The following is a 22,019-nucleotide window of genomic DNA, read 5'->3' on the forward strand; positions in this document are numbered from 1 at the left end:
CCTGTTGAGACCCAGGGGACAAACACATCCCTACCCCTCCCCAAACCGGAGCACCCCAGACCTGCACCCCCCAAGAGATAGGTCCTACAGCTGTCATCAATTAAATTTATTTTCCAGAGAACACGGTCCGTGTTGTGGGGTGGGGGATGTGGGGAGGACATGTGGGACCTTAGGAGCAGGAGATGTGGGGCCTGGGAGTCAGATGCCAAGAAAAACTCAAAGTGACTCCCAAGGATTACCAATGGCATGTCACAAAGGATCCCCCCATCCAACCACCAGTCCCCCTTTATTTCTTCTTCTTCTTGCGACCCCAGTTCTGGTGGCCTGCCTTTCGCCCACCTCCGTCCTCTCTTCTGCTCTGCCAGCTGGGCATGGGAGCCTCCAGCTCATTTGGACGGCCCCCCCGGTCTGGCACGTTGCCCATAAGCACCTGAGAGTTGATGAGACTTGAGTTTCAGGGAAGAAAAATGAACAAGGGGACAAGAGAGCCACGTTTGAAGGCCAAGGATGTGGGGGCCCTTCCCCACTCCTAGGCACCCACCTTGTTGATGGCACAGCAGGTCCCTTGGCGGGCAGCCTTGCTGGTGGCTGGGACAAGACGAGACAGGTCTGCTCGGGCAGCCAGGACGTGTGCGATGGAGACATCTGATTCTGGGGTCAGAGCCTCTCGAATTGGGATCAGCACTGCCTTCATGGCTTCTCCTTGGGCCTGGGGAGGGGGGCATGGAGATGGTGGCCAAGAGCCCTCCCCAGGTGGGGTCTGTCCCCTTGCAAGCATCTCTCTCTCTCTGCTTAGGGCCTCACCTCCCACATTCCTAAACACGAAGTATACCTCTGAAGACACTCCCAACTCGGAGCTGGGCATTCTAGAATGCCCTGGGCCTCTAAATTCTAGAATTTCCTGGAGGCCCTGAAATTCTAGAGCCCCAAACCTTACGAGATTCTAAGAAATTGCTATAAGATCATATTTCTGGTCCCCGTTCTTCCTTCCTGTAGTGGTAGCCCCCACAATTGGGCTTCCTGTTCCTGTCCAAGTCCTTTTCCCACACCTCTGCCCGATCACTCCAGTGGAAAGACGATGTTGTGAGGTCCAGGCGTTTCAGGAGCAGGCAGCGGCGGCAGCAGTACTGGTCTCCCAGCCTTTGGCACAGAGACTCCAGTGCCTCCTGGGGAAAAGGTCTCAGTCATGAGATGGGTCTCACTCCCATCTCAAGAGAAGGATGCTGTTGGCATACAGTCATACACAGTCTTACCCATCTGGGTGCGTCCAGGGGGAAGCTAAGGAGGGGCTGCAGGAACCCTGGGGGCAGGGAAGGCAGCAGCTCAGAGATCTGACGGGAGAAGGGAGTCTGAGGTTGACCAGGCAGAAACCAGATGTACTCTCCGTGGATTCCAGTTCCCCATGTCCCTCAGGACCCAGGCCTTGGAATCAATAATGGTGGTCACAGCTCTAGAAAAACATCCCGGTGGCTGGGGCACTCCAGCCAGAACCGCTTTTGGAGAAGGACTCTACCCCTACAACGAAAGTGGGGTGGCCCCAGTACGGAAGGGACTTCCAGCTCTCTACCTTGTCATGTAACTCCCACAGCAGCCGGCTGGCGGCGGTCCCAGGCTTCGGCCTGGGCAGCCCTAAAGCTCGGAGGGTAAGGACCAGTTCCTGAACCATGCCAGCTCCCTCCTCTGCCCCCTCCCCACAGGGCGGTGCGGGGCTGGGATCCAGCCGGCGATACAGACAGAGGAGGCGGGCAGCCTGCAGCTCCGAGCAGAGAAAGCCTAAAAGGGAAGTGTTGCAATCAAGGAGAGCTGCCGTCCCACCGACCCGGGTCAAAAAGCTCCACCTGGTTCAAAACTTCCAGGCTTCCAATCCTCAGGCCTTCTAGTTCCGTCCACCTAGAACCCTGGCTCCACCTCCAGGATGAGCTCCACCCTCTCGGAGCCCCAGTCCCCCATTCGGAGCTCCAGTCCCCCGCTCGGACTTCGAACCCCGCCCACATCAGGACCACCTGGCCGGCTACATCAAATCCAACCCACTAGAACTTCGAGACACTCTGGCCAAAATTCGAACCCCACCCACCTCGAACCCTCCCGCCCGCCTCAATTCTAACCACGCCCCCCTGGAGGGGGCGAACCCTGGCTCCGCTCGGCTGTGCTGAGCCCGCCCCTCCGGAGGCAAGAGAGCCAAGTAGCCTCGCCCACTTCCGCATCCCAGGCTCACGCAGCAGGCGCAGGCACGCGCCGGGATCCCGCAGCGCCGCCGCGCCCTCTCCGCCGCAGAGCGCGCGGTCCGGGCAGTGCAACTCCTGCAGCAGGCCGGCCAACTGTCGCAGGAATTCCTCCTCCGCGTCGGGGCCTGCAGGAGGCCGGAGAAGTCAGGTCGCGGCGGCGACCCCCGCAACCCCACCCCTCCGGGCTGCCCGCTCCACACGTACCGTCGCCGGCCCTCAGCGCCTCCGCGCTCTGTCCTCGCTCCCGCTCCAGGGCGCCCAGAGACGCCAGCTCCGCCGCCAGCCGCGCGCACAGCGCCCTGAAGTCTGGACACCAGGGGCCCAGCGACGGCGCCCCCGGGAAGCCCTCATACCTGTGGCAGGGCAAGGCAGCAGGAGGGGGTTGGGAAGGCCAAGAGCAATTTCTGAGGGCAAACCTGTCCTTTCCCGTATCCCCGCCTCCACCCCCCCCCGCCCCCCCCCCGTTCCCCTCCCCCCCCGGCCCGCAGGTCCCGGGCCACCGAGGCCCCCTCCCGCGCTTCCGCCTCCGCCCCCTCCATGAAAGCGTCGCCTCCTCGCCAGGTGCGCGCCCCCTGCCGGCCGGCGGGAGGCCCCGCCCCAGGAGCGGCGTGCGCCGTCGGCTCCCTGCAGGCTCCGACCAATCAGCCCCTAAGGGCCTTCGGCGTTTCGATTGGTACAGGTGGCCGCAGAGCCCGCCCCCATGTCAGCCCGCGCCGGGAGCTACAGTGCGGCGGTTCCGGTAACCGCGTCTAGACCGTGGAAAAGCCCCGGGTCTGTAAATCCGCGCGTGCATTCAGGCTCCCAGCTGTCGCGACAGGCCAGCGGGTGTCGCTATTGCAGCGACTTAGAAACGGCTTTTTTTTTTTTTTTTTTTTTCTCAGTCTCGCTCAAATGCCCTCTGCTCTTGAGGCAGATTCTAGTGGTGTTCTCCGAGCTCCGCTCCGAATGCAGAAACTTATTTCCTCCTTTCCAGCGTAGGGTTGGAATTACGTCAGGGACTCAGGAAGCCCAGCTCGCCCTCTCACACACACCCGCCCTCCTCATCGATCACAATGCATCAGTGGAGCCTTCACCCCTCTTTCTCCCTAGGTCTTGGAGAGGAAACAGGTGCAATACACTGTTGTGATTAAAAGAATGCTCCCTGGCAGTCAGGCACACAAGGTTAGGGCTTCATTCCACCACTCCCCACCTCTGTGCCCCCGCCAAATTGCTTCCCATCTGTAGAATGGAAATAAAACTTACCTTTTAAGAGTTATGAGGATGAGAGTCCTGTATGTAAGTGTTTAGAAGACATATAGGGGTACTCAGTTAAACCATATGTTGAACATTTTGTGTGTGCTACAAGGCTAAGTATCTTAGATCCGTTTTAGGGAGGAGAAACGGAGGTTCAGACAGGCTAAATCAGAGTGAATGTGTGGTGGTGCTAGGACTCAAATTCACATCTGACTCCAAAGTCCATGCTTTTAATCACTTAACCTAGTACTGTTAGTACTATTACTGTTTTGGTTGCTGTTGTTAAAATTATAATTATCTATAGTGCTACCTACCCCAAGGCTGGGTACTCGTACCTTTGTTGACCTTAATAAAACATTAAAAATTGCTCAAGTCAAAACCTTGGAATCGCAGCCTTGATTCTTTTCTTCTTTGCAAACTCTTTATCTACATTTGCGGATTCTACCTTCAAAATGGATTCATTACCTTGCCCACTTCTCCCTGCCCCCACTGTTCTCACCTTGATCTCCTGTACCCTGACCACAGCAGTCTTCCCCCTTGCTCCCTCCCCAGCCACCCACCCCCTACTCTCTGTTCCCCATGGGCAATCAGAGGTAGTATGTAAACACCTGAGTCAGGTCACAGCCCTCCCATGCTTAGAGCCTTGCCGTATCTCCAGCTAACTCAGGGTGACCAGCAACATCCATGCAATGGCTCCCCAGGACCCACAGATGTGCGCTGGCTCCTCTCCCCCCTCATCCCCTAAATACCTTCCTCCCCGATTTGTCCCCTCCAGACACTCCCTCCCTTGAAGTCCCTCAGACTTACCTAGACATGCTAGACACGCCCCTTTACCTAGAATGTTCTTCCTGCAGACATCCACAGGACTCCCTCACCTCCTTCATGGCTTTATTCAAATGCCAGCTCCCTGATGACCCTGACTAGAAATGACTGTATCCCCCATCTCCACTTTACTTTTCTTTACAGCACATATCATTTCTAACATGTCATTTATTGTCTCCACTGTAAAGTTCATAAGCTGCTCGTGGGGAAGGATTTTTGTCTGTTCTGTTCAATGCCTTGTCCTTGGTGCTGAGAACAGGGCCTGGCATATGACAGATGTTCGGTAAGTGTATTTGAGTGACTAAATGTATAAAACTCAGCCAGAGGGTCTGCTTGGGACTAAAGGATGTGAAGGAGAAAGGACAAATCTGGTAGGCGACTGGTTCGGTGGTTCAGGAAGGTGAGTGGATGCGGTGCATCAATGCAAATAAAGGACACAGGCTGAGACTTTGTCACAGACATTTCTTGGAGCGAATATCTCATGCCCCCTCCCCAATGACAAGGCTGGGTCTTTGGCTCCCATCCTCCCCCGCCACGGCAGCCTGCACTGATGGTAACAATATTGAGGTCACAGACTGGCTTGGAATCAAGATCAGGAAGATAAGTGTCGGGGTGCCTCCCCCAAATCTGGGGGCCAAGCATCCAATCTGAGGGGCAAGCAGCTGGGAAATTGGGCCTGGGGGCTCCAGGGTCTGAGGTCTTCCTGGCTCCCAGGGTCAGCCCTCCATGCACCCCTGATTTGGGGGTGATGAAGAGTAATCATGGATCAGAGGTGGGTATCAGCAGGGAGCAGGACTGGGAGACCTGGGAGAGGTGGTGCTGGGAGGTGGGAGCTGGGGGAACTTTCCCCAGCTCCCAGCACTTCATCCGCAGATCCCACAGCACCTTACAGCACTCTGGTCCCCGTCCCACCCCTCCCCAAAACGAGGTAGGTTAAGAATGGAGCTTCCCCCCGCCCACCACGGAAGGGAGGAGACCGAGGCACAGAGAAGGGGATGGGGACCCAGGCCGCCCCAGCCCCCGGTCCCTCTGCCCTCAGCTCTGGTGGGTCTGACAGTGACGAGAGCTGGGCAGAGTGGGGATGGGAGGGACATCCCCCTTTTCTCTCACCCATCCCAGGGTCTGGTTGGGAGAGCGGAATCTCACAGGTTCCGGATGTAATAAATAGTTAATAATTTAAAGGAAGTGACAGAAGGATCTAACCCTCTGACCCCCTTGACCTATCCCTTGAAACCCCTACAAGGCCATCCAAGTCTGGGTAATGAAGAAAGGTAAATGCACATTTCCAGATTCTTGGGACCACCTGCAGGTCCCAAGCCCATACAGCATTGAAATTGTCTTGCTCCAAGACCTTGATCCTCTGCTTCAGGCCATCATATCTGAGATACCCTGAAAGTCCCATTCCACTCAGGGAAAAGAGACTGTGGCATCACAGAGGGCCATGAAACTGGCTTTCAAGCTTCACAAAGCTACCCCCAACTCTGAGATGGAAGGGAAGGGGTTAACAGGGCAGAACATAAAAAGCTTGGACTAGGGCTGGGGCTTAAGTTTGGGCTTGGGGCAGAGTGCAAAGGGAGTGACTGAGTGTGTGTGTGTTTATGTGTGTGCCCACTATGTGCACAGTACAGCCAGCAGAGTGTGGTGTGAATTCCAGCCACCCCCATCTTGACTTGTGTGTCTTTGCTTAGCAAACAGTTTGCACCATCATCTATGACAATGCTGGGTCCTAGAGATGGATGTGGAGTTCTGGGATGCTCCTGGAACTCAGAAACATGAGCTCAAGATGATGGGGTTTTTTTTGCTTTTGTTTTTGTTTTACCATAGTAAAGGAGTAGTTCTGTGAGATGCTGGAGGCTTGGGATGGGGCCCTTAAAGTTCAAATTTGGAGGTCTGGGACCTTGGGGTTTCAGGGGCTTATGGTCAGCAGGATTCAAGGGCAGCAGGTATCAGGGAATATCAGACTGAAGAGGTCTGAGTCCACAGAAATCGGGGATCTGAAGGTGCTACGGTCCTGAAGCACCTCAGTTGTCTCATGTGGATGGGCCAAGGTCATGAGTTAGGGACAATATCAATGTTGTGGAGGCTTAAGCCCTGAATTTGGGGGACCAATGGCACCTTGGAGTCTTGGGACCAGTGCTCCCAAAGCACCTTGGGGTCATTCAGGAGCTGGGGGCCAAGGGGTGAGAGGCCTGTGTGGCCATGAACATCCCATCATCTGGGAGATGAGCTTCCAGCCTTGAGGGGGTTGGGGATCTGTGGGTACAAAGCAGCCAAAGATTCCAGGCCATTCTGGGGCTTGAAATCCAAATCTAAGAGGTTTTGAAAGAGGGTTATCTGAGGACTTGAGACCAGTGCCTTGGGCCCTAAGGGGTTGGGGACCTTCAGTACTACATCTGGGAGCATTAGGCACCTCAGAGTCCTATGTATGAGATCCAAAGCTCTGGGAACACTGGCTTGGGATGAGTGGGTCTACAGAGGTCTTTGATCCTTGGTTCCCAGAGCATCCTGGATCTGACATCTAGATCTTGGTGGGGAAAACACTGGGAGGCTCAGAGATGAGTCTTGCAAGTCATTTTGGGCAGAGAGCATGTGTCTGGGCACACCTATGGACTCAGGGCATCTTGAGAGGGGTTTTGGTGCCTCTAGGATGCTAGGGGGCTACAAGACTATCTCAGATATGGGTGCCCCAAGTTTTAGGTGAGCATTCAGGGACCATTTGGGGTGCATCTGGGTTCTATGGTCTCAAGATCCGGGAGTTAATTGTATGCAGGCAGGGTCAGGTTATCAACAGGTCCTGACTCACTGTAATCTGAGGGCTCATGTGTCAGGCATCATGGGGTCGGGGTTCAGGGCCCTGCATCTCTTAGGGATACATGTGCTCCCCAGCCTGACTGAGGTGAAGGGTTTGGGGATGCCTGGAGTCTCCCCAGTCTAAGTCAGGGAGGAGATTGGTGGCAGGATGGGGGTGCCAGAACTCAGGGTGCCTGGGACCTCTTGGACAGACATCCCAGTGAAGCTGGGTCTGGGGTCTCTCAGTCCTAAGTTTGGGGTCCAGGTTCCAGGTCTGGGGTCTCTCAATCCAAACTCAAGCTCCAAGTTCCGGGTGTGCCTAGGTTTGGGTTTGGGGGTCCGAACGGAGTCCAGGGTCCTGGACCCTCATTTTGGGGTCCTTGGTGCAGCTACCGGACCCACCAGGCCGTTCTCACCGCGCCGCCTCCTCGTGGCGACCCCCGCAGCCTGCGCAGCCGCATCGCGCCGCGACCCAGTGGCAGGCGCGCAGGGGCGCATAGCAGCAGAGGCAGGGCACAGCCAGGGAGAGCGCGGCCAGCGCGGCCCAGCGCGCCGCGGGACGCGGGTGGCCTGGCTCGCAGGCGCACGGGTCCGAGAAGTCACCCTCCGCGTCCGACAGGCAGTGGTAGAGCAAGCTCTCAGCGCACCACAGGCAACTGAGCCGGCGCACCAGCAGGCGACCCGGGTCCGGGGCTTCCGCGCAGCGACCGCCGCGCCCATCCGCGCGGCGGCGGAAGAGCGCCCGGCAGTGCACGCAGCGCGCCGCCTCCTCCGCCTCGGGGGAAGCCTTGGCAGGCGCAGGGGCAGGGCCGGGGCCCGGGGGTGGGCGAGCGGGGGGCGCTGGAGGCGCAGCCTCGGCGAGAGGGGCGGGTAGTGTGGCAGGGGGCCCCAGGGCTGTGCCCCTCAACGCGCCGGTCTTGGCAAAGCGCACGACGCAGGTGGACAGGGTGAGGGGCGCGGGCGGCCCGGCGCGCCGGTAATCCTCATAGCCACGGCCACCCCATCCCGGGCCCCCTGCCCCAGTCAGGGGCTCTGAGGGCTCCGGAATCCCCGTGAACGGTAGGAGCGGAGGGTAGCTCTGTGGGGTGAAGGGATACAACAGGTTAGCGGGGTCTGTGATCCCTCACGCTCCACCACAATCCATCCCAGTCTCAGAAGACTTGAGAATCCAAAGACCCAGCCTTCAGGCCTCATTCATCTTAGGAAGCTGCCCTGGGATCCTGAGTGTCTCTGGGTCTGGCATTCAGACTTCCAAGCCTCCAGCCCAATCCTCTCAAATCCAAGAACAGACCAAAGAATCCAGGCACCAAGCCCACACCTTAAGGACCCAGTGACTCGGGCTCTCAGCCCTGCCCTCTTTCAAGACCCAGGAAGTCCTAGCACCCAGACCCCCCTACTCCCAGATCCAGGAGCTTGGGACTCCAGCCATGTCCTTCAGGACACAGGAATCCAGTCCCCGGGGAGCTTAGCCCCTTTGGAGTCCATGCCCCACCTAATAAATTAACCAATCTAAAGAACTCCTTCCACAAGCATGAAAAACTCCCTAATATACTCGAAGAATTGTCTAAGTCATCCCCTAAGCCCCTCTGATTCAGAACTCAGAACTTTCCAAAATCTCCAAGAGCGCAGGACACACAGGGAAAGCCCACACAGATGCTCCAAGGAACCTAAGTCCCCAGGCACCCTCTCTACCATCACTGCCACGAACTCAAGCCAACCATCCCTGAGGATCTGTCTGCAGTCTCTTGTCCTTCTGGGGTCTCAGCACCCACCTACCTCTGGACCCCGGCACCCTTCCCCACTTCCTTCCCACCCCCACAAGCCCCAGACTTCCAGTGGAGGTGGGAGGTCGCACCTGAGCGGAGGAGTGGCGGCGCTGGGGGGATGTAGCTGGCCCGAAGCCAGAAGCTGACTCCACCGTGATGATAGTGGCCGCCGCGGTGGTGGGAGGCGTCTCCTGGCGGCTGTGACTGGAGGAGGACTCACTGTCCACATGGGACTGGGGGAGAGTGGCGGCCTCAGAGCCGGACCCCGGCACAGCTGATGCCCTCACATAGACCCCCTCCCATGGCAAGCGAGAGCTCTGCGGCCAGACAGGCCTCCGTGCAAGCCCCAGCTCTGCCACTGACTGGTTGTGTGACCTCCGGCAAGTGAGCTCATCTCTTTGAGCCTCAGTTTCCTTCTCTGTAAAATGGGGATCATAATAGTGTCTATTCATAAGGATGTGGTTAGGACCCACTGTACAGGGCATAACACATGCCTAAACAACAGGAAGAGCTGGAAATGGTCACTGTTCTCAAAGACCCCTTCATCTTTATCTACTCAGCTTGCTCACTGACCTACGGAACAACCAAATATCTTTCCCTTTCTCAGAAACCCTCTCCCTTGGCCAGTAGGCCACGTTCCTGACTCATTCCCATCCCCAGATCTTGACGCCCCCCCCCCCACCCAACAGGAAGGTGTTCCTTCTCAGCCAAACCACCTGTCCTTTACAAAGGGAAATGTCACTTCTCAGACCCTTGGTTTCTGTAGCTTGGGTGGGGGTCATCATTCTGACTTCATCCATCTATCTTCAGTAAACATTCATTGAGCACCTACGGCATGCCAGGCTCACACAAGGCCATTGCAAGGATGTAAGATGGAGCATGGGAAGTCCAGCATCTTTCTTGAGTAAGCACCAAATACATAGGACCTGTCCACGAGATTTCTGTGGCCCCATCCACCTCTCCCTCCACCCTGCGATTCCCACTTTTCTGCCCAGGGAACCAGTTTTGTTCTTCTAAGTCTCAGCAACTCCCACTGTTCCCAGCAAATGCCAAATCACATCTGACATTATGTGCATTTATTCATTCAATAAATGTACTTGACACATATTTACTGAACACTTACTGTATACCAGGCACTGTTTTAGGTCTCGGACATGCAGCAAGAAAGCAACAAAAGATCCTTTGCCCTCCTGGAGCTGGCATTCTAGCAATAAGCTAACAGATAAGAAACTGTCCATACTAGGGCACTGGGGTGGCTCAGTCGATTAAGCAGTTAAGTGTCTGCCTTTGGCTCAGGTCATGGTCCCCTGGACCTGAGCCTCTAGTTGGGTTCCCTGCTGTGCAAGGAGCTTGCTTCTCCCTTTCTCCACCACCCGCCTCATGTTCTCTCTTGCTATCTCTCTCTCAAATAAAGTCTTTTAAAAAAAGAAAGAAAGAAAGAAAGGAAAAGAAAACTGCCTATAGGAAGAAAATAAGGAAAATATCTAGAACAGGGAAAAATTAGAACAGGATAGGGAGCATCGGGACATCACAGTTTTGAACAGCTTACTCAGGAAGAGCCTCACTCAGAAGGTGATATGTGTATAAAACCCTGAAGGAAGTAAGGGGATGAGGCATGTGGAAATTTGGGGAAGAATATTTTCCAAGACAGAAGTAACAGCCAGTGCAAAGGCTCTGAGACAGGAACATACCTGCCGTGTTGGAGTAACAGTGAGGAGGCTAGTGTGGCTGGAGCACAGTGAGCAAAAGGGAGAACAGGGGGGCTAAATGGCATGGGATCTTATATGCTTTGTCCTTTACCCTGAGTGAGATAGACCCCTGGAAGGGTTCTGAGTTGTGGGATGGCCACAATCTGTCTTAGATGTCAATAGGGTCCCTCTGGCTGCATGTGAGGAATTTCTAGATAGTAGGAAATAGGAGGGGGGCAGTTAACAATAAGAGGCTGGCGAGATGCTCTGGTTGGCAGATGAGGTTGGACAGTACCAGGCTGGAGGCAGATCCTAGTCATTTGAAGGCAAAGCCAATATTTGACGAGATTAGATGAGGAGCATAAAAAAGGACAAAAGTCAACGATGACTTCAAGTTTGGTACCCTGAGTAACTGGGAGGATGAACTTGTCATTAATTTGTTCACTATAAAAGATATGGCTTATCTTTTTTTTTCTTTTATCTTTTATCTTTTTTTTTTTTTTTAATTTTCTGCCTTTCCACACTAGAATAGAAGCTCCATGAGGAAAGGGACTTTGTTTTGTTCACTGATGTATCCCCAGTGCCTAAAACACTACTTATTTACAGGTGCTCAATAAATACTCTTGAATGAATATGTGACCCACAACAGAATAGGAAAGCTAGGATAACAGGCATCACATTGATATTAATAGTTTGGGCCCAAATTTGTGTCCCCAGCATGTGGCATGCTGCCTGATACACAAGAGATGCTCAAGAATGTTTGTAGAATAGAAATAATCCCTGCCCTCCCAGCAGAGTGGTGTCCTGGACTCACCGTCAGAGGGCAGGGGGTCTCTGCGGTGTCCTGGGAAGGGGAGGAAGAAGAGGAGGAGGAAGAGGGGGTAAGCGAGCCTGGGGCAGGAAGAGAGGCAGATAGTGAGTTCCCTGGGTCCCAGCTTCTCCCACCATCCTGCCACATCCTCCAGCACCCACCGCCTGCGCCGCTCACCTCGACCCAGCGCAGCCAGTGCGGCCAGCAGGCTCTTCTGGAACTCATCAGCCTCCGCGGGACTCTGGAACGTCAGTCCAAACTTGCAATCACCCAGGCTCCAGTGATGGAAGATGGGGTTCACTTTGTTGTAAACCAAGCCTGGCCTCAGGGTACACTCCAAGGTGGTCTGAGGGGTGGTAAGAGGGGGTCAGGTCAGCAGCCCCCTTCCAGCCATGCCTGTGACTTCCTTTTACCCCTCAGCCTAGCTATATACCTCAGCATCCCACAAACTTCATTTGTCAATCCTAGGTGTACCCCTGAACCCTGATCAACAATCCAACACCACTTCCCAACTTTATTGAGCACACCTCTGATATCCCAACATTTCCCCCAAGCCCCTTAAACCCTATATTTTCCTCATGCCCCCTTCTGATAACCCAATGTCCCTCCTTCTGACTCAGTAATACTCCCTGAACTTTACTGAACAGCTCAGAATATTACCATTAAGCTCCTTCTGATGCCCCAATAATCTCCCAAAATGCTACCTCAAAATTCTTATCAACTTCCATAGCTTTCCCCTTGGATGCTGGTCAACACCCTAGGTGTTTCCTCACAGCCTTGCCCAACATCACCATATTCCTTCACACCAGTTCAAATCCCCCTACATTGTCCCTTCCAACCCCTGCTCTGAAATGCAAGCTGTACCCCAAGCCTTTTCAAATAATCCAAGTCTTTCTACCACACCCCCAGCTGAAACGTCAACACTGTCCTTCCAAATCATGCCAGGCAGCCCAGAATATTCCTGCTGAACCCACATATAGGATTGTAAACCCTATCTGACCCGTCCAGATGGTCCCCCACCAAATGCCTCCATATACTTAGAGCAGACAGGGGCTGGTGGTGTAGGGCCTCCTGGTAAGGATCTCTGAGCAAGATGGAGCCACCGGAAGGTTCTGAGCAGAGGGAAGGACATGTTCTGAGTCAGGTGTTAGCAGGGCCCCTGCAGAACAGACTGAGGTTGGGGGATGGAGCAGGAGCAGGGCAAGACCAGGGAGGAGGCTGCCCTGACGGCCCTTTGGACAATGGCAGTAGACAGGCCCTGCTTGATACACCCAGATTGTCTCAGAACGCCCAGTTGTTCTCCATCAGACAGATATTCAGTTCCACACCATGTCCCAAACCCCGGCTTGATTCTGGGCTGGGAGATGACCTGACTTCATCTCTGCACTCCCAGACCCATCCCCTTACTTCCCCCACGCCCCCACCCTACCCCCACGCCCCAGGGTGGCTCACTTTCTGGTCCCGAAGGCGCTCCCCGTAGATGACGTAGTGCCCCTGGTGGGCCCCCCCCTCGGGCCTGGCCCCTCGGACCCGACAAACGCTCACCTGGCTGAGGCCCCCGCCCCCCACAGGCAGCCAGCCCCCACTGGAGTCATCTCGGGCCATCACCACGGCTCGGACCTGAACCATGTACCTGGAGGGGGTGGGGAAATGGGTACAACACAGTCAGTGGGCTGCAGTGCTGTTCTCCCATTCAGCGTTCCCCCAACCCTCATCCCCAACCCTCATCCCTCATGTCTGGATCCACTGCACTCGCAGGCAATGATTCTCACTTTCTCTGACATGCCTGCTTCTCCTCCCCATGCCCACCTTCTTCCAGCATGGCTTCTTTCTTCCTCATGCCATCTCTTTTCTCCTACGCTCATCTTCTCCACATCTACCTGTCCTCTCCATACCCACCTTCGTCTGTTTCCCCATCGTTCCCATCCTGACCCCCACAGCCTCAGTTTTCCACTTCCCTTCCCCCTCCAGCTCTTCCCCTATCAACCCAGTCTCCTCTCATCCCTCAGCACATTCCCACAGCCCCACCCATGGTTCCCCCTCACAGCTGGGTGCCTGCGCATATGTATTTTCTTAGAGCCCATCAACTCAGCTCCAGATCCCCCCTACACTGTCTCCACACTCTGCCGCCCAGGCCACTGGCTGGGTGAGAAACCCAGGCTCCCCCCCCCCCACACACCCCTTCCCGGATTTATGAATGAGACCGGATGCAAAGCTCACTGAGTCACCCAGCAACGGGAGATAGGCAGGGAGAAGCGAGAGAACCAGAAATGGCCAGAGAGAGGCCGAAAGGGAGATGGAGGCAGAAGGAGCCAGGAACCGGCGACCAAGACACAACCAGAGTGCGTTTCATTCACAAAAATCAAGCCTGCTCCCTCGGGTCCCAGCCGAAGGAAAGCAAAGGGGAGAGATTGAGGGGAGGTGGAGAATTGATCCCTCCTCCTCCCCCTCCCCGCCCCAGCATCCTTCAGAACCTTCTTACCCCGCCCCCCAGCTCAGGGGACGTAGCCCTCCGCCCAGTAATCGGGACCAGCGTCCAGCCCCTCACTACCACATAGCGCAGGGACCCTGGCGTCTCAACCTTAGAGACCCAGGCAACGAGCTCTAGCCCCTTCCCCCACCTGCAGGCTGTCGGTTTTCCCCGGCCCTTTGGGAGGGGAAGGGCGGTCGCAGCGCCCCCAGCCCCCTTTTCTCAATGGGATGGGATTTTGTGAATGAGCAGTCACGTGACGCTGCTTCCTTTGTCCGCCCGCCTCCCCCAACAACAGGTGAAGCAGAGAAAGAGGGCAGGGGTCCCCCAGGGCCTAGCTGAGATGGGACGCCGGGATTTCTGAATGTCCTATGCTCTCCATACATCTGTTTCCCTGGGGGAGTGGTCCCCAGAGTTCCTCAATGGTGGGGGTCCAGTTCGGAATTTTATGAATGGGGCGTCCTCGCAGAAGTCCAGGCCCCCAAATGGAGACTGGTACCCCAAATGGCTGCCGCGCGGTTTGGGGGCCCCCACCCCCTTGTCCCTCCAGCCGCGGTCCGGGGGGCGCCCCGGTGGGCAGGAGGCGCAGCGCGGTCCAGGCCGCCCCCTCACCAGAACAGGCAGTCTGTCAGCCCCCGCCCTCTCGCCCCTCTTGGCACCTGCCTGGGAGGCTCCGGCCGGGCTCCGAGCGGCGGCGACTTGGCCTCCTCCTCCTCCTCCTGTTCGCTCCGGCTCCCTCGCTGGCTCCAGCGGCGCTAGAGACGGGCACCGGGAGCCGGGGCGACGGGGGAGGGAGGGGGAACCTGGAAGATGGGTGAGGGGGAGGGGGCGGCTTGGGGGAGGGGTAAGCGCGAGGCGGGCGTACTTGCCCGCTGGGTCCTAGAGCCCGTCACTACCTACAGAGAACAGCCCCCCAGCCCCCATTTTCTCAGGATCCAGAAAAGATCCCCCACTTTCCCACCTATTCGCGCCATTGATCCCTGGGGATGTGGTGAAAGGTCCGGGACATGGCCGGGTCTCAGGGTTCTAAAGAGGTGAGGGTCTTTGCTTTGGGTTCTAAATGGGAGGAGCTGAGTACCTGGTAGAGTTCGAAAAGAGGTGGGGCGAGATGGGAGCATTCGCAAGGGGGCGGTGACGGAGGGCCTTGGGAAGGAGAGTCGGTGAGGACGCCGAGGGCGCGTACAAGCGCTTGCGTCATGGAAGGGGCGGCTCCGCAGTGGATGGGCCTCCTAGGCAGGCCCAAAGAAAGAGAGGGTCTTGGGAAGAGATGTTGTGGGGTCCTGAAGGGTGGAGTTTAGAGGTAAATTGTCTTATGGGCGGGGCCCACGAGAGCGCTGAAAGGGAGGAGCTCCGTGGCTGTGTTCGTAATGGGCGGAGCTTCGAGGGAGGGACTAACGACGGGGGCGGAGCATTTTGAAGAGGAGGGGCTAAGGATTACACTCTAAAGGGGTGTGGCCTAGGACTGCAAGGTCTGGGGGCGGGGAAGAAGACGATCCAGGTTCGTAATGGGCCGGCCTGCAACTGTCTCACGGGAGGGCGGGGCCTCGAGCCCGGGGGCGGGGCCTAGATCTCGGGGTCCGCCCTCGCTGTCTCGCCCACTTGCCATCTACCGCTTCACTCCCGTTCTTTTCGGTTATTTTCTGCTACGGCCGTTCCCCGCCCTGCCCTGGGCCCAGGGGGCCGCGGTCTGAACTTTGGTCGGCTGGAGGAGTCGGTGAGTGGGAACCTCTGGGCGAAGGCGGGGCCAGGGCGGAGTTGGAGAAAGGGGTGGGGCCTGAGTGTTAGAACAGGAGCAGTAAAAGTTTAGGAGTGAGGCCCGAAGATTTGCCGTTGCCTGAGAAGAGGGCGAGACTCAAATGATAGACTCAGAGAGAGGGATCGGAGGGTTAGAAGTGAGGACTAGGGGGTTAGCAAGACTAGAATACTGCGGAGGAGTGGCCAGACCTGGGGCCGGTGATGAGGACCGGTACTGACAATCAGGGGCGGGACCAGAGAGCAGGGGCGGGGCCTGGGCCTCCGAGCCAGGTTAGAAGTTTGGGAGAGAAGTTTGAACTCCTTGCAGGCCCTAAAGGCTACTTACTGAGCACAATCATCATGAGTGATGTGGCCTGAGTAACGGACAGGAAAGCGGGCAAGCCCTGCAGCTTGGCGCCTAGAGACCGGGGATATATGGTCAAAGTGTAGGGATGTGACCTGAGGGACAAGCCAGGATGGGGAGACAGGGACAGAACCTTAGTACACTGACTAAGAGAATGGAGCCTAAGTATCTGAACAGCAACTGAATGGGGTCATGAGGAAGAAGGCATGACAGTAGCTGAATGGGGCAACGGGGAAGAACGACTGAGCTTCGGGAGTCAGGGAACAAGAATGCGGCTAGCAACTGGTGCCTGAGTGGATCTTGGAACATAGGGGCCGGTCTGGGGTGGACAGGTAGGACCAGACACAGCCAGCCTCGTGGAGTCCCCACAGTTTTAGCAGACTGACAGGCGTAAGTTTTTCTGACCACAGTCCCCGACCTCCGTCAGAAATGGGGAACGTGCAGTCGGAGCCGTCCGCGGGCGGGGGCTCCCGAAAAGAACAGGCCTCGGACCGCTCCTCTGAGTCCCGCCGGACATCCCTGGTGGAGCCCGAGGTGACCCCCTCCTCCCCGGCGATGCGCCTGGCTCGCGGGCTGGGCGTCTGGTTCCCTGGAAGCTCCGCGCCCCCGGGAATCCTGCTACCCCCGGAGCCCCAGGCCTCACCCTCGCCCCTGACCTTACAACTGCCCTCGCCAGTGACGCCCCTTTCAGAGGAGGCGGCTGCGGCCGCGGTCTCTACACCACCCCCGCCCTCCGTGGGGACCCTGTTGCCCGCGCCGTCTAAGTGGCGAAAACCCACGGGCACTCCAGTGCCCCGGATGCGCGGTCTGCTGGAGGCGAGCCATCGCGGCCAGGGCGATCCTCCGAGCCTCCGTCCGCTGCCTCCGCCGCCCCGGCAAGTAACTGGAGAGGACCCCAAGTCTGTCCCGAGGGCCCCATCCCCTACTCCACTGCCCTTGGAGCCGCGGAAGTTACCACCACCGCCACCTTCCGACCGGCAGCCTCCGGATCACAGAATCATTCCTGCTCTGGCCACACCCGCCACGCCCCCCACAGAAAGTCAGGTCGGGTACGGCAGCGAGGGCCAGACGGCGGTTGGAGCTCGAAGAGGGGCGCCTCCCCAAGCGGGCGAGGGAGAAATGGCCCGGCCTGCGGTATCTGAATCCGGCCTCAGTTTGCTATGCAAAGTCACCTTCAAGTCGGGGCCCACTCTGGCCCCTGCGGCAGCCTCGAGTTCCTTAGCACCCAAAGCCTCGCTCGGGGGTAGCGGAGGAGGCGGAGGGGTCTTCGCTGCCGCGTCGGGTTCCATCTCTTACGCTGAGGTCCTGAAGCAGGGGCCCCTGGCTCCTGGGGTCGCTCGACCCTCGGGAGAGGTCCCTCGGGGGACTCAGGAAGCAGAAGGCGGTGATGGAGATGGCGAGGGGTGTTCTGGAACCCCCTCGGCGCCCGTGTCCCACGCCAGGACCCTTCCGCCGCCACCCTATACCACCTTTCCAGGCTCGAAGCCCAAATTTGACTGGGTGAGCCCTGCGGATGGCCCTGAACGCCACTTTCGTTTCAACGGAGCCGGCGGCGGTGTCGGGGTGCCCAGACGGCGCGCTGCCGCTCTCTCAGGGCCCTGGGGGTCCCCACCGCCTCCACCGGGGCAGATGCACCCAACCCCCGGGCCCCGGAGGCCTGCACCGACCCTGCTGGCGCCGCCTATGTTCATCTTCCCGGCGCCCACCCATGGTGAGCCTGTGAGCACCCGGCCGGGAGGCCCACAGGAGGTGCTGCCACCGCCGCCGCCCACGCCACCACCCACCCCGCCTCCCGCGCCGCCGCCGACTCCGCAGCCGCCGGTGCTCCTGCCAACGCGGCTGCCCGTGGTCCGCCCTCCCACTCCACGCCCGGGCCACTTGGAGTTGGCTTTGGCTCCCGCCCCGGCTCCCACTCTGCCCCTCGCCTTGGCTGCTGACCAGGCCCCCACCCCGACCCCCGCCCCGGCCCTGGCCCAGACCCCGGCCCCAGTTCCGGCCCCGGCTCCGGTCCCGGCCCCGGCTCCTGTTCCAACGCCAGCGCCGACGCCAGCCCCGGCCCCGGGCCCTGCCCCGGCCCCGGCTCCGGCCCCGGCCCGGGCCCCAGCCCCGGCTCCCGCTCCAGCTCCGGCATCAGCCCCCGCTCTGGCTCCAGCTCCCGCTTCGGCCCCCGCCCCATCCCCGGCTCCAGCTCCCACCATGGAGCCAACGCTGCCTGCGCCTGCGCCCATCAAGGCCCGCACGCGAAGGAGCAAGGGTGCCCGAGCAGCCCGAGGCGCGACCCGTGAGGATGGCGCGCCGGGAGATGGTCCTCGCGAACGTACTGCAGCTATCGTGACTGACAGTGGTGGTGGAAGGGGTGGTGGTGGCGGCGGGACCCCTCCAGCAGGGATGGCTAACACGGGCACCACACGCCACTGGCCGCCCTTCCAGGTGCTTAACTCCTGTCCCTGCAAGTGTTACTGCCGCCACCAGCCGCGTCATCGCCGTCTACCACGCAACGTGTCTGCCTGGTGAGGAAAGGTCATCGGGTAGTAGGGAGGGAAGGGTATACCCCTTGAAGTCCTGAACCAGATCTTCCCGGATAGAGTCCCATTCAGCCCTCTGGAATCCAGACGGCAGCTGACCCCTGACCCTTTCCTTGGCTGTATCTCAAACCCAGCTGAGCTCCAATCCTTCAGCACCAAGAGAAAACTTGACACCATACTGACCCCTGACCAGGAACAGTGTATGCCTTGGTCCAGCCTCTTGGTACACAGATATCCAAGCCGACTCTTGGCCCTGTGATCTGGAGCTGTCAGGGAGGGAAGCTGGTGCCCCCTGGACTGACGCCATACATAGCCTAACCCTGGTACCAAGGACCATGTCTCAAGTTTTTTAGGGATAGGAGCAGAGGAGATGAATGTGTACCTCCAAAGAAGTCCCTGACTTAGCCCCTCACACTCCTGACCTCTCTCCAGCCTTTAGGAACTTCTCCTGACTCTGGGTTCCAAGGCTTTCGCAGCTAGAGGGAACAGATGTCCCATCCCCATGCTAAGGAGGCTATAGACGAGTCCTCAGCTCCAGAAAGATAGTGTATCTTTGTTACACACTCCCCCTACACACACACACACACAATGAATCTCGGAATCTGGTCACCAGAATTCATCTGACCTTGGCTCCCAAAGATTCTGAATTACCGAGAGACCCTCTGCTCTGGACCCCTTGAGGGTTTGGTAGGGATGGGCCAGGCGGGGGGGAGGGGAGTATAGGACACAGATACTATCACCAATCCTTAGCCCCCTTTCCTAAATTTAAGTGGATATAACCCTGCCCTAGACTGCCTTTGTGATACATGGCCCTTCATACAGATGGGGCAAGTGAAACCTAGGAGGGGCAAGGGCTCCGCCACATGGCCAGGCCCTGCTGATTCTACCCTCCCCCTAGGCTGAGCACGCCCACCAACCACCTGAGCGAGCCACCCTGGGTTGCCACCATCAAGCTGGCTGGCTCCCTGGTGGCCGGGCTGGAGCACTACGACTTGCAAGCCACTCATTCCAACTGAGTGCAGTCTGCTCAGTGCCCTCTGCTTCCCCGTCCTTGACAATAAAATAACCATCCAGATGTCTAGCTACCTGTCAGTCACTTCCTCAGGGTTGAAGGGATGAGGTGGGCTAGGGCAAAGGCCGCCACGAAAGCACGTCTTAGAAACAGTTAAGGAGACTCGATCCAGACAGCAGTCGTGGAAATCCAGGCATCCGGCACCTGGACTGATGGGCCCAGCGGGTTAGACAGTCTCGTTACCCTTAATACCATCAGCCCCATTTCTGAGCCAATCTGAGGCCAAGCTGAGATGTTCGGCACAAATTCACTTGGAAAGCAGGGGTGATCACTCCCTTATACAGGTGTGGAAACAGACTCTAGAAGACTTTGTTGAAAGTCATCCCACAAATGGCTCAGCCAGATTTGGAAGCTGCCTTAAACACCTTCTCGAAAACGTCATGGCAGGAAACACAGGCTGGGGGCAGTACCAGGGGTCCTAACAGTACTGGCTCAGGAAGGCTGGGAACCAGGGCAGGCTTGCCAGCACCCACATCTATCGTTCCACAGAGGTCTCAAACTGGTAGCCCACAGACGGGTTCCATTTCACATGTTATTGAACAAACTGGTTTAATTGCAAACGTTTTTAAAACTGTGATGCATCACCCCCTTCGCTGAAAAACTCGTGCCTTGGCCTGGCAGTCCCGTGGGTCCACAGCCGGCTGCAACAATCCCTCTACCTGGAACCTGGGCTCTCCTGCCACCGGGGTCCGGTCATGGCTGCCATCGAAGAGCTTCAGCAATGGCTGCCAGGCAGAGGCTGACCCAACAAGAGGGTTATCTCCACCCCAGAGGGCCCCCAAACTTCTAAATTCTTCCAAGATAAGGAACTTGTCTCCCCACCATTCCACCCGGGGAGACAAGGGCCTACAAGAGAGAAGGTCAATCCACCTTTATTGGAGGAAGCCCTGCCCTGCCACTGCTTTAAATGCTGCAGGCCTGGCCGCACCCTGGCACCGGGGTGGGGGGGCTCAGACGATCATCTCCAGCTGCCGGGCATACTCGATGACCTGTTTGGCCAGTTCCGTGGAGGGGATGGTGGTATCTTCTGGCTTCTGCTGCTGGCTGGCAAAGCTGTAGTAGTTGTTGAGGCCCAGAACCCACCCTCGCTGCAGGAAGGGAAGGGTGACAGATGGGTGGGGTGATCACACAGGCTCCCTCCCCACCCCACAGAGCCAGCACTTGCCCACCTGGGCCCTGGCTCACGTTCCTTGCCAACCCTACTCTACCGACACAACTCTAGACAAGTGACTTCACCTTTCTGTCCCTCAGCTGCTCCACGTTTGAAGCAAGGACTCTAATCACACAGCTCCCTGGGTCTGCTATGAGGATTCCGTGAACCAATACCTCTAAAGCGCCGAGAAGTGTTTGGCCCAAAGTAAATGATCACTAAGTATCAGCTGTCACCACAGCTGAAGTTCAGTTTCACTTCTTCCAGTCTGGTCTTGACCCTCCTCAATTACCGTCCACCCCCTGCCCTAGCACCTCCAAGGGCACTACTGGTGCATAAACACCCCAGGCCAAATGAGGCAAGGTCTTGCAGAGAAAAGCTGCATCCTCTAAGGAATTTTGTTAAGGACAACAGCTCAACAGGCCCTGGGCATCAGCGTCCACCTCCACCTCCTGCCAGGTGCTATGCTAAACAAGAACCCACATGTTAAATTCCAGCCCCCACTCTATGGATCAGGAAACTGAAGCTCAGAGAAGTTCAGCAACCTGCCTGAGGTCACACAGCTGGATTTAAACATATGCAGTCTTGCTCCAGAGTCCCTCCAGGCCCCCCCACCCTACTGTGAGTGCACCCCTGGCCCCACGCCTCCGCCCTGTGCCCCAGGCACCTTCTTGGCGTAGTCTGTCATCTTTTTGGGTGTGTTGAAGAAGAGGATTCGGGTGGCCTCAGTGAAAAGTATCTTCTCATAAGCCTTCTCAATGCACCCAGCAATCTCGTCCCTGAGGAAAGACAAGGTTCTCATTACTGAACACAGACAACTCTCCAGGCCTTGTCCTCCCAGGGCTGACATGTGTGAGCTCTGAACTTTCAGTTCAGCACTGATGTCTGGAACATGCTTCCTGCCCTGTTTCATCCAGGCTTGGAAAGGGGCAGGAGTGTGACCAGAGGTGCAAAGCCAGGGCCACAGCAGGGTCCAGATCTCTGAGACTACTGGGCTCGAACTCTGAATCCCACTCCCAGTCATTAGGACTTCAAACTGTCTGAAACCCAGGCTGGGACTCACATGAGGGATCTCTTTACCGAATCACCCCCCTATATACCCAAGGGTGCTTGCTGTACCCCATTTCTAGATCTAATCCTGAGAGGGTTTCTTGCCACCCCTGTTAAGAAGCACAAGATCAAGGGGCGCCTGGGTGGCTCAGTGGGTTAAGCTGCTGCCTTCGGCTCAGGTCATGATCTCAGGGTCCTGGGATCGAGTCCCGCATCGGGCTCTCTGCTCAGCAGGGAGCCTGCTTCCTACTCTCTCTCTCTGCCTGCCTCTCTGCCTACTTGTAATCTCTCTCTGTCAAATAAATAAATAAAATCTTTA

The 22,019-nt window shown here is 57.4% G+C and overlaps 4 protein-coding genes across 9 annotated transcripts in view; 1 reads left to right on the forward strand and 3 right to left on the reverse strand.

Moving 5' to 3' along the window:
- Positions 1-91: 91 nt before the first annotated feature.
- On the reverse strand, positions 92-2,824 carry FAM98C (family with sequence similarity 98 member C). Its single transcript, XM_059383008.1, has 8 exons — positions 2,701-2,824; positions 2,430-2,579; positions 2,216-2,350; positions 1,568-1,773; positions 1,254-1,331; positions 1,050-1,166; positions 542-709; positions 92-430 (listed from the first exon to the last, which is right to left on the reverse strand). Exons 1-8 carry the CDS (start codon positions 2,762-2,764, stop codon positions 287-289), a joined length of 1,062 nt encoding a protein of 353 aa, XP_059238991.1. The 5' UTR covers positions 2,765-2,824; the 3' UTR covers positions 92-286.
- A 1,397-nt stretch (positions 2,825-4,221) lies between these two features.
- SPRED3 (sprouty related EVH1 domain containing 3) lies at positions 4,222-14,834 on the reverse strand. 6 transcript variants are annotated; one of them, XM_059383001.1, is made up of 6 exons: positions 14,469-14,750; positions 12,881-12,968; positions 11,513-11,681; positions 11,339-11,368; positions 8,926-9,254; positions 4,222-8,148 (listed from the first exon to the last, which is right to left on the reverse strand). In XM_059383001.1, the coding sequence occupies exons 2-6, from the start codon at positions 12,962-12,964 to the stop codon at positions 7,483-7,485; spliced, it is 1,278 nt and encodes a 425-aa protein (XP_059238984.1). In that variant the 5' UTR covers positions 12,965-12,968; positions 14,469-14,750; the 3' UTR covers positions 4,222-7,482. The 6 variants fall into 6 exon arrangements, with proteins under 6 accessions (XP_059238984.1, XP_059238985.1, XP_059238987.1 ...); XM_059383002.1 differs by having other exon boundaries at positions 14,465-14,750; XM_059383004.1 differs by lacking the exon at positions 14,469-14,750 and adding an exon at positions 12,373-12,447 and having other exon boundaries at positions 8,926-9,069; positions 12,881-12,971.
- A 427-nt stretch (positions 14,835-15,261) lies between these two features.
- Positions 15,262-19,693, forward strand: GGN (gametogenetin). The gene is made up of 3 exons (XM_059382999.1): positions 15,262-15,519; positions 16,314-18,413; positions 19,327-19,693. The coding sequence occupies exons 2-3, from the start codon at positions 16,333-16,335 to the stop codon at positions 19,442-19,444; spliced, it is 2,199 nt and encodes a 732-aa protein (XP_059238982.1). The 5' UTR covers positions 15,262-15,519; positions 16,314-16,332; the 3' UTR covers positions 19,445-19,693.
- A 663-nt stretch (positions 19,694-20,356) lies between these two features.
- PSMD8 (proteasome 26S subunit, non-ATPase 8) overlaps positions 20,357-22,019 on the reverse strand; it is a 7,470-nt gene continuing 5,807 nt past the window's right edge. The window contains exons 6-7 of the mRNA XM_059383755.1: positions 21,318-21,429; positions 20,357-20,588 (exon numbers count right to left, since the gene is read on the reverse strand). Of these exons, the coding sequence (XP_059239738.1) occupies positions 20,451-20,588; positions 21,318-21,429 (250 nt within the window). The 3' untranslated portion in view covers positions 20,357-20,450. The remainder of the gene's footprint in view (positions 20,589-21,317; positions 21,430-22,019) is intronic.

The sequence above is a fragment of the Mustela nigripes genome, chromosome 17 (genome assembly GCF_022355385.1).
Source record: "Mustela nigripes isolate SB6536 chromosome 17, MUSNIG.SB6536, whole genome shotgun sequence".
In the NCBI taxonomy this organism is placed as follows: Eukaryota; Metazoa; Chordata; class Mammalia; order Carnivora; family Mustelidae; genus Mustela; species Mustela nigripes.

Excerpts from the sequence above, each read along its gene's own strand:
- FAM98C (XM_059383008.1), bottom strand. The coding sequence starts at position 2,764 with ATGGAGGGGGCGGAGGCGGAAGCGCGGGAGGGGGCCTCGGTGGCCCGG. Across the intron at positions 1,332-1,567 it reads TGTGGGAGTTACATGACAAG|ATCTCTGAGCTGCTGCCTTC; the intron begins GTAGAGAGCTGG and ends TTCTCCCGTCAG. Across the intron at positions 431-541 it reads CCTGCTGTGCCATCAACAAG|GTGCTTATGGGCAACGTGCC; the intron begins GTGGGTGCCTAG and ends ATCAACTCTCAG.
- SPRED3 (XM_059383001.1), bottom strand. The coding sequence starts at position 12,964 with ATGGTTCAGGTCCGAGCCGTGGTGATGGCCCGAGATGACTCCAGTGGG. Across the intron at positions 11,682-12,880 it reads GGGGCGGGGGCCTCAGCCAG|ACCACCTTGGAGTGTACCCT; the intron begins GTGAGCGTTTGT and ends ACCACCCCTCAG. Across the intron at positions 11,369-11,512 it reads ACTGGCTGCGCTGGGTCGAG|GACACCGCAGAGACCCCCTG; the intron begins GTGAGCGGCGCA and ends TCCCCTTCCCAG.
- GGN (XM_059382999.1), top strand. The coding sequence starts at position 16,333 with ATGGGGAACGTGCAGTCGGAGCCGTCCGCGGGCGGGGGCTCCCGAAAA. Across the intron at positions 18,414-19,326 it reads CCACGCAACGTGTCTGCCTG|GCTGAGCACGCCCACCAACC; the intron begins GTGAGGAAAGGT and ends CCCTCCCCCTAG.